Source organism: Coregonus lavaretus (assembly GCF_964263955.1).
Source record: "Coregonus lavaretus genome assembly, chromosome: 4".
NCBI lineage: Eukaryota > Metazoa > Chordata > Actinopteri > Salmoniformes > Salmonidae > Coregonus > Coregonus lavaretus.
In genome coordinates, this window is record NC_139991.1 from 55,464,994 (window position 1) to 55,477,494 (window position 12,501).

A 12,501-nucleotide genomic window follows, 5' to 3' on the forward strand; every position below is an offset into this window, starting at 1 on the left:
CCCATTTCGCTGGGGCCTGCTGCTGTGTCGAGCGAACCACTATCTTTCCCAGGGAACAAAAATGCTCTGGGATAATTTTTTTTGTATAATATTTAAAAATCCTATTGTGGGGAAAAAAAACTGCTATTCTGTTGTCACAGTTGAAGAAATGAGGTTATCAGCTTTCTGTAGGTATAGTTTTTATTTCTCAGCTCAATAGCAACTATTTTACAACCAAGATATTTGATATAGCTTTGGAGACACAGAGCGCGCAAAATGTGCATTGGCAATTGCGATTACCTAGGCCTCATTGGGCGGTAGGACATTAAGTGAACTGCAGTTTGCAAACGATTCATTCTTTTTGAACTACTCTTTTTACTGACTCGAGAGTCGTGATTCGTTTTTTCTGAGTGACTAGTCAATTGTTTGACCTGATAGTGATGGCCGCAATGAGTCCTACAGCAGGATTAATACACGCCCCTCCGGCTCAGCGGCTCCAGAGACATGCTCCGACCACCAACTATCGGTCATATGCGCACAGGAAAATAGATAGAGCATAGAGAAGAAAAATAAATGTTTAGAACTGATAATTGAGCGCATGGTGCAAGAATGAATGCAATTAATTGATTATTGACTGGTATGATGGACACAGCTTTATAGAACCAAAACATATACACCACTCTGCTCAACAAACTCAAACTCGAGAATTAATCGTTTGAGGTGCTGCAGTTCGTGAACGACATTGTGCTTATCACCCTCACGGCATTCAAGCAAGAGTCGTTCACAATCCAGTCCGTTTGCAACTAGACCTCGTTTCAAATGTATCAAGAAAAATACTTAAAGTGCCTTCAGAAAGTATTCATACCCTTGACTTATTCCACATGTTAGTCTGAATTCAAAATTGATTAATTGTACTTTTTCCTCACCCATCTACACACAATACCCCATGACGACAAATTGAAAACATGTTTTTAGACATTTTTGCAAATGTCTTGAAAATGAAATACAGAAATCTCTTAGTCTAAACTAACTTGGCTACTCACAAACATTTACCGGCTCCTTGGTAAGCAACTCCAGTGTAGATTTGGCCTTGTGTTTTAGGTTATTGTCCTGCTGAAAGGTAAATTCACCCCCAGTGTCTGGTGGAAAGCAGACAACCAGGTTTTCCTCTAGGATTTTGCCTGTGCACTTCCCAGTCCTTAACGATTACAAGCATACCCATAACATGATGCCGCCACCACTACGCTTGAAAATACGGACAGTGGTACTCAGTAATGTGTTGTATTGGATTTGCCCCAAACATAACACTTTGTATTCAGGACAAAAAGGTAATTGCTTTGCCACATTTTTTTTAGTATTACTTTAGTGCCTTGTTGCAAACAGTTTTGGTATGTTTTATTCTGTACAGGCTTCCTTCTTTTAATTGTCAATTAGGTTAGTATTGCAGAATAACTACAATGTTGTTGATCTATCTTCAGTTGTTTTCTCCTATCACAGCCATTAAATGCTTTAACTGTTTTAGTCACCATTAGCCTCATGGTGAAATCCCTGAGCGGTTTCCTTCCTCTCCGGCAACTGAGTTAGGAAGGACGCCTGTATCTTTGTAGTGACTGGGTGTATTGATACACCATCCAAAGTGTAATTAATAACTTCACCATGCTCAAAGGGATATTCAAATGTCTGCTTTTTATTTTAACCCATTTACCAATATGTGCCCTTCTTTGCAAGGCATTGGAAAACCTCCCTGGTCTTTGTGGTTGAATCTGTGTTTGAAATTCACTGCTCGACTGAGGGACCTTACAGATAATGATATGTGTGGGGTACAGAAATGAGGTAGTCATTAAAAAAAACATATTAAAACTATTAATGCACACAGTGAGTCCATGCAACATATTATGTGACTTGTTAAGCACATTTTAACTCCTAAACTTATTTAGGCTTGCCATAACAAAGTGCTTGAATACTTACTGACTATAGACATTTCAGCTTTTTATTTTTTATTACATTTGTAAACATAATTCCACTTGGACATTATGGGGTATTGTGTGTAGGCCAGTGACAAAAACAGATTGAATCCATTTTAAATTTAGACTAACACAACAAAATGTGGAAAATGTGAATACTTTCTGAAGGGACTGTATTTATATGCCTAGCAAATCAACAAATGTACATTAGTTCAAGCACACGTTTACAAGTCTCAGTCACAAATCACAGCTACAATAAACCCCCTATGGTGAACAAGAGGCTCGTAGAATCATGACTCTTTCGAGTTTTCAGTTCATCGTTTGCCGTTAGGGGGTCCTGTGTCCTCTGGCCATTACTGACTCAAATGAACGAAATGAGTGGAAGGAGTCCATCTTTTGAGCCGAACTTCCCATCACTAATGGCTACTAACAGTAAGTATTATATTTAGAGTTAGCGATCTAGCTAATGTGTTTTGAGTTTCCACTATAAATTAGCCTATGATATTCGTGCACATTAAGATGCAGGCAAATTCAGCTCTATTGGAAAACATGAAAATTATAGAGCCCTATTTTAAAATGTTAAATAGAAACAGCCTAATTGTCAACCCAAAATGAATGACAATCACTGGATAAGGTTGAACATTAGAAAGGCCCGGTAGGAAGGCTGGGAAAATCGTAAAAGACTCCAACCACCCAAGCCATAGACTATTCTCTCTGCTTCCGCATGGCAAGCAGTACCGGTGCATCAACTCTGGCACCAACAGGCTCTTGATAAGCGTCTATCCCCAAGCAATAAGACTGATAAATAGCTAACAAAATAGCTACACATGAAAATGATCGGAGAGGTTGAGAGTAGAAGAAGTTCAGGAGAAAAAAAAACAATATAATTATTGTAAAATTGACTGTGTCCATAAAAGGTATATACAGTGGGGGGAAAAAAGTATTTAGTCAGCCACCAATTGTGCAAGTTCTCCCACTTAAAAAGATGAGAGATGCCTGTAATTTTCATCATAGGTACACGTCAACTATGACAGACAAAATGAGAAAAAATAATCCAGAAAATCACATTGTAGGATTTTTAATGAATTTATTTACAAATTATGGTGGAAAATAAGTATTTGGTCAATAACAAAAGTTTCTCAATACGTTGTTATATACCCTTTGTTGGTAATGACACAGGTCAAACGTTTTCTGTAAGTCTTCAAAGTTTTCACACACTGTTGCTGGTATTTTGGCCCATTCCTCCATGCAGATCTCCTCTAGAGTAGTGATGTTTTGGGGCTGTCGCTGGGAAACACAGACTTTCAACTCCCTCCAAAGATTTTCTATGGGGTTGAGATCTGGAGACTGGCTAGGCCACTCCAGGACCTTGAAATGCTTCTTACGAAGCCACTCCTTCGTTGCCCGGGCGGTGTGTTTGGGATCATTGTCATGCTGAAAGACCCAGCCACGTTTCATCTTCAATGCCCTTGCTGATGGAAGGAGGTTTTCACTCAAAATCTCACGATACATGGCTCCATTCATTCTTTCCTTTACACGGATCAGTCGTCCTGGTCCCTTTGCAGAAAAACAGCCCCAAAGCATGATGTTTCCACCCCCATGCTTCACAGTAGGTATGGTGTTCTTTGGATGCAACTCAGCATTCTTTGTCCTCCAAACACGACGAAACTTCTATTTTGGTTTCATCTGACCATATGACATTCTCCCAATCCTCTTCTGGATCATCCAAATGGACTCTAGCAAACTTCAGACGGGCCTGGACATGTACTGGCTTAAGCAGGGGGACACGTCTGGCACTGCAGGATTTGAGTCCCTGGCGGCGTAGTGTGTTACTGATGGTAGGCTTTGTTACTTTGGTCCCAGCTCTCTGCAGGTCATTCACTAGGTCCCCCCGTGTGGTTCTGGGATTTTTTATTTATTAATTTTTTCTTGTGATCATTTTGACCCCACGGGGTGAGATCTTGCGTGGAGCCCCAGATCGAGGGAGATTATCAGTGGTCTTGTATGTCTTCCATTTCCTAATAATTGCTCCCACAGTTGATTTCTTCAAACCAAGCTGCTTACCTATTGCAGATTCAGTCTTCCCAGCCTGGTGCAGGTCTACAATTTTGTTTCTGGTGTCCTTTGACAGCTCTTTGGTCTTGGCCATAGTGGAGTTTGGAGTGTGACTGTTTGAGGTTGTGGACAGGTGTATTTTATACTGATAACAAGTTCAAACAGGTGCCATTAATACAGGCAACGAGTGGAGGACAGAGGAGCCTCTTAAATAAAAAGTTACAGGTCTGTGAGAGCCAGAAATCTTGCTTGTTTGTAGGTGACCAAATACTTATTTTCCACCATATTTTGCAAATATATTCATTACAAATCCTACAATGTGATTTTCTGGATTTTTTTTCTCTCAATTTGTTTGTCATAGTTGATGTGTACCTATGATGAAAACTACAGGCCTCGCTCATCTTTTTAAGTGGGAGAACTTCCACAATTGGTGGCTGACTAAATACTTTTTCCCCCCACTGTAGGTGATCAAATACTTTTGTCATGCAATAAAATGCAAATTAATTACTTAAAAATCATACAATGTGATTTTCTGGATTTTTGTTTTAGATTCCGTCTCTCATAGTTGAAGTGTACCTATGATAAAAATGACAGACCTCTACATGCTTTGTAAGTAGGAAAACCTGCAAAATCGGCAGTGTATCAAATACTTGTTCTCCCCACTGTATGTATGTATGTATATATATGTATATATTTTTTTAAATAGCTACACCGACAGAGTTAACCTTATATCTAAAAGTTATGTCCCCCCACTTCTAAAACCAAAGTTGCGCCCCTGCCCCTACATATCTACCTCCATCACTCCAGTATCCCTGCACATTGCAAATATTGTATTGGAACTGACCCTGTATGCTTACTTACTTAGTTCTGATTCAGAGGGGTTGGGTTAAATGCGGAAGACACATTTCAGTTGAATGCATTCAGTTGTACAACCGACTAGGTATCCCCCTTTCTGTTTACCTTCATATTTAGTGTGATTTTATTATAGTATTACATTGTTATTGAGTATTGCATTTTGGGGTTTTGAGATTGCAAGAAAGGCATTTCACTGTACTTGTGCTTGTGACATTAAAACTTGAATCACAACATGAAACAATGTATTTCTTGAATACATTCTCAGTAGTCTATTACACATTTTAATAAAGCACTGAATTACTTCATACGATGATACAAAAATGTTTATATTATGGGACGGCGTGGGGTGACCAAATCATGGGCTGGTGGCAGCAACTGAAAAACTTAGTGGCACCAGTGCCACCAGGGGAAAATATTAGTCTGGAGCCCTGTGAGGGTGAGTCTGGGGGGAAAGTGGCATACAGTGTTTCCAGCCACAACCACACACACACACACAATCACATATCCTGGATTCTGAGGTTGGAACCCCAGACAGAGTGGCAAGCCATGGAAAATTCAAGTTGCTTGATCAAACCTTACTTCACCCAAGCAAACTCATATAATAAATTCAACATGATTGAATTGAGGAATCGTTCAGTGAAACACACCCCAGTAAACATGATCCCATTGGCTCCATGTGGGTTTTCACACCAGCCCGACACGGGCTAGCCCACACCAGCCCGACACGGGCTAGCCCACACCAGCCCGACACGGGCTAGCCCACACCAGCCCGACACGGGCTAGCCCACACCAGACCGACACGGGCTAGCCGTTCCAATAAGTGTTCTGTTGTGCGATGCCCAATTTTTCTTTATCTTGTACACTCGTAATGATGAAGTCTTTAAAAAGCCTTCAATACCTAAGTGCATGTGACATATGAGAAACGTAAAGGGAAAAGTCACTGCTGCTCTATTTCACTATATATGCACATTAATAGGTTATTAACATATCATGGGTCATGAAAATTGAGAATGTATACGAGCATTTCTGCATTTCACTGGTAGAAACGGGCCATCTACATTTCCTGGTTGTAAGCAAACCACAATATCCAGAATTCATAGCGATTTCAGGATGTAGTACCGCCCCGGTGGAGGTGGATCCAGTTGATGTGAATACTCCCATGGAGAAATATAAAAATGTCTGTGTTTGTAGCCAGCACCTTTAGCCAACGGATTTCGAAACAGACCTGAAGTCTCAACTCATGGTGTTGCCAGGTCGAACGTTGAAAAGTGATGCTATTCCACCGATTTTCCCCTTCCGATCAGACGTCAGCGCAGCAGAAAAGAAGTCGAGCTGAGGTAACGCAGCTAACGTTACCTAGCGAACTACATTTGTTTATCTAAACAAAAATCTAGCTAGCTTTCATAATACACTGGCTAGACAGTCATAAAAAAAAATATATAAACTCAGCAAAAAAAGAAACGTCCTCTCACTGTCAACTGCGTTTGTTGTCAGCAAACTTACCGTGTAAATATTTGTATGAACATAAGATTCAACAACTGAGATATAAACTGAACAAGTTCCACAGACGTGACTAACAGAAACGGGATAATGTGTCCCTGAACAATGGGGGGGGTCAAAATTAACAGTCAGTATTTGGTGTGGCTACCAGCTGCATTAAGTACTGCAGTGCATCTCCTCCTCATGGACTGCACCAGATTTGCCAGTTCTTGCTGTGAGATGTTACCCCACTCTTCCACCAAGGCACCTGTAAGTTCCTGAACATTTCTGGGGGAGAATGGCCCTAGCCCTCATCCTCCGATCCAACAGGTCCCAGACGTGCTCAATGGGATTGAGATCCTGGCTAATCGCTGGCCATGGCAGAACACTGACATTCCTGTCTTGCAGGAAATCACGCACAGAACGAGCAGTATGGCTGGTGGCAATGTCATGCTAGAGGGTCATGTCAGGATGAGCCTGCAGGAAGGGTACCACATGAGGGAGGAGGATGTCTTCCCTGTAACGCACAGCGTTGAGATTGCCTGCAATGACTACAAGCTCAGTCCGATGATGCTGTGACACACCGCCCCAGACCATGACGGACCCTACACCTCCAAAACGATCCCGCTCCAGAGTACAGGCCTCGGTGTAACGCTCATTCCTTCGACGATAAACACGAATCTGACCATCACCCCTGGTGAGGCAAAACCACGACTCGTCAGTGAAGAGCACTTTTTGCCAGTCCTGTCTGGTCCAGCGACGGTGGGTTTGTGCCCATAGACGACGTTGTTGTCTGGTAAGGACCTGCCTTACAACAGGCCTACAAGCCCTCAGTCTAGCCTCTCTCAGCCTATTGTGGACAGTCTGAGCACTGATGGAGGGATTGTGTGTTCCTGGTGTAACTCGGGCAGTTGTTGTTGCCATCCTGTACCTGTCCCGCAGGTGTGATGTTCAGATGTACCGATCCTGTGCAGGTGTTGTTACACGTGGTCTGCCACTGTGAGGACGATCAGCTGTTCGTCCTGTCTCCCTGTAGCACTGTCTTATGCATCTCACAGTACGGACATTGCAATTTATTGCCCTGGCCACATCTGCAGTCCTCATGCCTCCTTGCAGCATGCCTAAGGCACGTTCACGCTTATGAGCAGGGACCCTGGGCATCTTTCTTTTGGTGTTTTTCAGAGTCAGTAGAAAGGCGTCTTTAGTCTCCTAAGTTTTCATAACTGTGACCTTAATTGCCTACCGTCTGTAAGCGTCTTAACGACCGTTCCACAGGTGCATGTTCATTAATTGTTTATGGTTCATTGAACAAGCATGGGAAACAGTGTTTAACGCATTACAATGAAGATCTGTGAAGTTATTTGGATTTTTACGAATTATCTATGAAAGACAGGGTCCTGAAAATGGGACTTTTCTCTTTTGCTGAGTTTATTACATTTTTAGTTTTTCTTCATTTTCTTTCTCCACTCCATACACACAAACAACAATTTACAGACACACACAAACAATGACTACATCTCATTTGCCCAGACCCGCATGATCACACCCTCATCCCTGATGCATGCATTATTGTTTGCCACTTGGCCTTAAATTGTATCTCAGTGTAGCTCAGTTGGTAGAGCATGGCGCTTGCAACGCCAGGGATGTGGGTTCGTTTCCCACGGGGGGCCAGTATGAAAATGTATGCACTCACTAACTGTAAGTCGCTCTGGATAAGAGTGTCTGCTAAATGACTAAAATGTAAATGTATAATTTGATTTTCCATTGTGTTAATGATGGTGGATTGGTTGATTTCCAAGTGTTTAGCATCCGAGTGATGAGAAGAGAATCTTCCAACCCATTGGGTATCTCACTACACCCCCATATGCAATGTCTTGAAATATGCAGACAGACGGATAACAAGTTTATATTGTAATACTTCTGACAGACATCTTTCTATCTCCGCCCACGTCAGGCCTTTATAGAATAATTTCATTAGTTATGCGCCAACTTTGCCTCCATCTTGTGCCAACAATCAGTTCTTTTTAAGTCTTGGTTCCAATAGTTTCTATTTTTTTCTAAGAGATTGTCAGTTGGATACGCTCTCTGCAAGGTTTTGTATAGAGTGCATTCGCAAAGTATTCAGACCCCTTGACTTTTTCCACATTTTGTTACATTACAACCTTATTATAAAATTGATGACAAAACAAGAACAGGTTTAGAATTTTCTGCAAATTTAAAAGATAAATAAAAAAAATACCTTAAGTATTCACTTCTAGGCAAATCCCTGCCTTATCTTAGCTCATTGGTCACCATAGCAACACCCACCCGTAGTATGCGTTCCAGCAGGTATATCTCACTGGTCATCCCCAAAGCCAACACATCCTTTAGCCGCCATTCCTTCTAGTTCTCTGCTGCAAATGACTGGAACAAACTGCAAAAATCTCTGAAGCTGGAGACACTTATCTCCCTCACTATCTTTAAGCATCAGTTGTCAGAGCAGCTTACCGATCACTGTACCTGTACACAGCCCATCTGTAATTAGCCCACCCAACTACCTCATCCCCATATTGTTATTTACATTGTTATTTATTTTGCTCATTTGCACCCCAGTATCTCTATTTGCACATCATCTTCTGCACATCTATCACTCCAGTGTTAATACTAAATTATAATTGTAATTATTTTGCACTATGGCCTATTTATTGCCTTACCTCCATAACTTACTACATTTGCACACACTGTATATAGATTTTCTATTGTGTTATTGACTGTACGTTTTGTTTATTCCATATGTAACTCTGTGTTGTTGTTGTTTTTACCGCACTGCTTTGCTTTATCTTGGCCAGGTCGCAGTTGTAAATGAGAACGTGTTCTCAACTGGCTTACCTGGTTAAATAAAGGTGAAATAAAAAATAAAATTCAGACCCCTTACTATGAGACTCATAAATGAGCTCAGGTGCATCCTGTTTCCATTGATCATCCTTCAGATGTTTCTACAACTTGATTGGAGTCCAGCTGTGGTTAATTCAATTGATTGGACATTATTTGGAAAGGCACACACACACACCTGTCTATATAAGGTCCCACAATTGACAGTGCATGTCAGAGAAAATACCAAGCCATGAGGTCAAAGGAATTGTCCGTAGAGCTCCGAGACAGGATTGCGTCGAGGCACAGATCTGGGGAAGGATACCAAAACATTTCTGCAGCATTAAAAGGTCCCCAAGCACACAGTGGCCTCCATCATTCTTAAATGGAAAAAGTTTGGAACCACCAAGACTCTTCCTAGAGCTGGCCGCCCAGCCAAACTGGGCAATCGGAGGAGAAGGGCCTTGGTCAGGGAGGTGTCCAAGAACCCGATGGTCACTCTGACAGTGAAAACAACCATCTCTGCAGCACTCTACCAATTAGGTACTGTTAGGTGTAGCACAGAACATTTACGACAAACCTTACCTTGGCGACACTATTTTTGTTCTTGAGTCGGCCAAACATGCATCTTCTAAAATGTCCATTTGCAGGTGGTGCATTTGTATTTAGAAAACGCTCCATTATTAAAATAAATCCATTTTAAATATTGCAAAGTTAAGGTTGGTTGAAAATTATCTGTGCTATACACCAAACAGTACCTAACCTGTAGCCCTTGATCATGACTCTCAGTTCCATTACATTACACAAAAGAGTCATTGGATGAAGGCGTCTTCTATATGGGGGAGTGCGGTAAGGTTTTGGAAGCATAAGGACCTTATCTTTCATATCAGCAAGAAATAATGTTTAAAAAAACAAGGCCATATTTCCATGTTACAGCGCTTGTTTACAGTGGTGTAAAGTAGTTAGGTAAAAATACTTGAAAGTACTACTTAAGTAGTTTTTGGGGATATCTGTACTTTACTATTTATATTTGACAGCTTTTACTTCATTACATTCCTAAAGAAAATAAGGTACTTTTTACTCCATGCATTTTCCCTGACCCCCAAAAGTACTCGTTACATTTTGAATGCTTATCAGGAGAACATCCCTGGTCATCCCTACTTCTTCTGATCTGGTGGACTCACTAAACACGTTTCATTTGTAAATTATGTCTGAGTGTTGAAGTGGCTATCCATAAAAATAAAAATTAATGGTGCTGTCTGGTTTGCTTAATATAAGGAATGTTTTACTATTTATACTTATAATACTTAAGTATCAAAAGTAAATGTAATTGCTAAAATATACATAAGTATTTTTTAAACCAAATACTTTTACTCAAGTAGTATTTTACTGGGCGACTTTCACTTTTACTTGAGTGATTTTTTTTTACATTGAGTTTTTTTTTACACCCCTTTTTCTAAAATGTTGTGATATCCAATTGGTAGTTAGTGTCTTGTCCCATCTCTGCAACTCCCAATGTGCCGGAGGAAACAGCGAAGTCAGCTTGCAGGCGGCTGGCCCGCCACAAGGAGTAGCTAGAGCATGATGGGACAAGGACATCCCAGCCGGCCAAACCCTCCCCTAACCCGGACGACGCTGGGCCAATTGTGCGCCGCCTCATGTGTATCACGGTCACGGCCGGGTGTAGTGACACCTCAAGCACTGCGCCATTCGGGAGGCCCTGTATCTTTACTTTTACTCAAGTATGACAATTGAGTACTTTTTCCACCACTGCTTGTTTACGGAAAACAGTCGGAAGACAGAGTGGCCTACCTGTGCTAATTAGCTATCTGCTTCTCCATACACCTGTGTGTAAATGGAAGTGACGCCACAAACATGTTGTCACTGAAAAATACTGTCGGCTGTTAAAAATGGTTAAAACAGTAAGTGTGTTATGCATTTGTGAAATTATTTTGTGATATGAAAGTAGAGGGATTTATGGTTCTAGAACCATACCACAATGGAGAATCGATTCACGTTTAGATGGAGTGTTTGGCAGTTTTGTCTTCCAGAGCCAATTCACCCTTTAAACAGAACAAGTAATATCCTTGGACAAAGGATTAACGTTAGGCTCCTTTAGTCCAATATTGGGCTACCTAACCTGTAACTCCCAGTAATGGATACCAAAAATATTTGGTTAAATCACATTATTTAGTGAAACAATCTATAGCTATTATCATCTCTGAGATAAGGGCTTTAACATTGGGCTTGATTCAAGTAGGGAGAGTTTGTCCGTTTATAATGTAATTCAACTGAGTCTTATGCGAGGCAACTTTACATTATGTAGCGTTCTAATTTATTGCAACAATGTACATTTTAAAACTTGCAACTTTCGAGGGACGCTGACGGTCGAGTAAATTTCCTGTGCGGGAATAGAGAAAAGTGGATAAGGAGCCCATGTACTTTTAAATGAATTGTCTTGTATCCCTCTTCACATTTTATGCAAATATATTAAGCAGCAATTCCAGATGGAAATTAGAGGAAAGTCAATTTTATTTCCACATGAATTGTCATGAGAAGGAGGATCTTACCGGTAATCATCTCTCGCTTGCCCTCGTCCAGGTGAGTGGAAATGACATCCCCCATCGCTACAACCCCGCTGGTTAACCAACAAACCCCAAGAGAAGGGGCAAGAAAGGCGCATTGGCCAATATCAAATACAGTATCTGAACCTAAGAGAGGAAGAAATACACAAGCCTACTGCGTATGACTTCCCCTTTCCCCGAAACGACCCCACATTCAATGTTTCAAAAGCAAGTTGGTCGCTTATCCGCCAGAATATCTGGGTCGACAAAAAGTTGTGGAAGAGCGTGTCCTGTTGTACCTTTCCTGGATTGTGAGAAAACTCAAATGAAAAGTTAGAAAGTGGGCTAAATTAGTTCATTCTGACAAGACACACCCTCTCAAAATCATCACTCCATCGTGTTCAGCCTCATGGGTGTGGCTTTCAAAGTAATCTTCTGGGTCTACAATTACCACTGTGGAGTGCGTAAAATACATTTTAGTGATTTACAGAAGTTATATCTAGACCAAATTTCTACTTCATTATTGAAGTAGGCTAATAATCGTTTTTCAACACTAATATAGCCTAGGCTACACTACAGCCATCTATCATGTAATGTGTGATGATGTTATTCTGTAAAGTTTTTGTCAAATGTTTAAATTCTGTTTTTGTAAGAAAGTAATCTTTGACAGGAAACAATGCCATGTTTAGTGAGAGGATGATGAGCTAGAGGGATGGGGATGAGACTGCTCAAACGAGGAGGTATACTGCCACCGT

General features: G+C 41.0%; 1 protein-coding gene across 1 annotated transcript in view; it reads right to left on the minus strand.

Moving 5' to 3' along the window:
* LOC311128238 (protein Niban 2-like) overlaps positions 1-12,072 on the minus strand; it is a 49,050-nt gene extending 36,978 nt beyond the window's left edge. The window contains exon 1 of the mRNA XM_084160274.1: positions 11,753-12,072. Coding sequence (XP_084016400.1) covers positions 11,753-11,807 — 55 coding nt within the window. The 5' untranslated portion in view covers positions 11,808-12,072. The remainder of the gene's footprint in view (positions 1-11,752) is intronic.
* Positions 12,073-12,501: the final 429 nt, after the last annotated feature.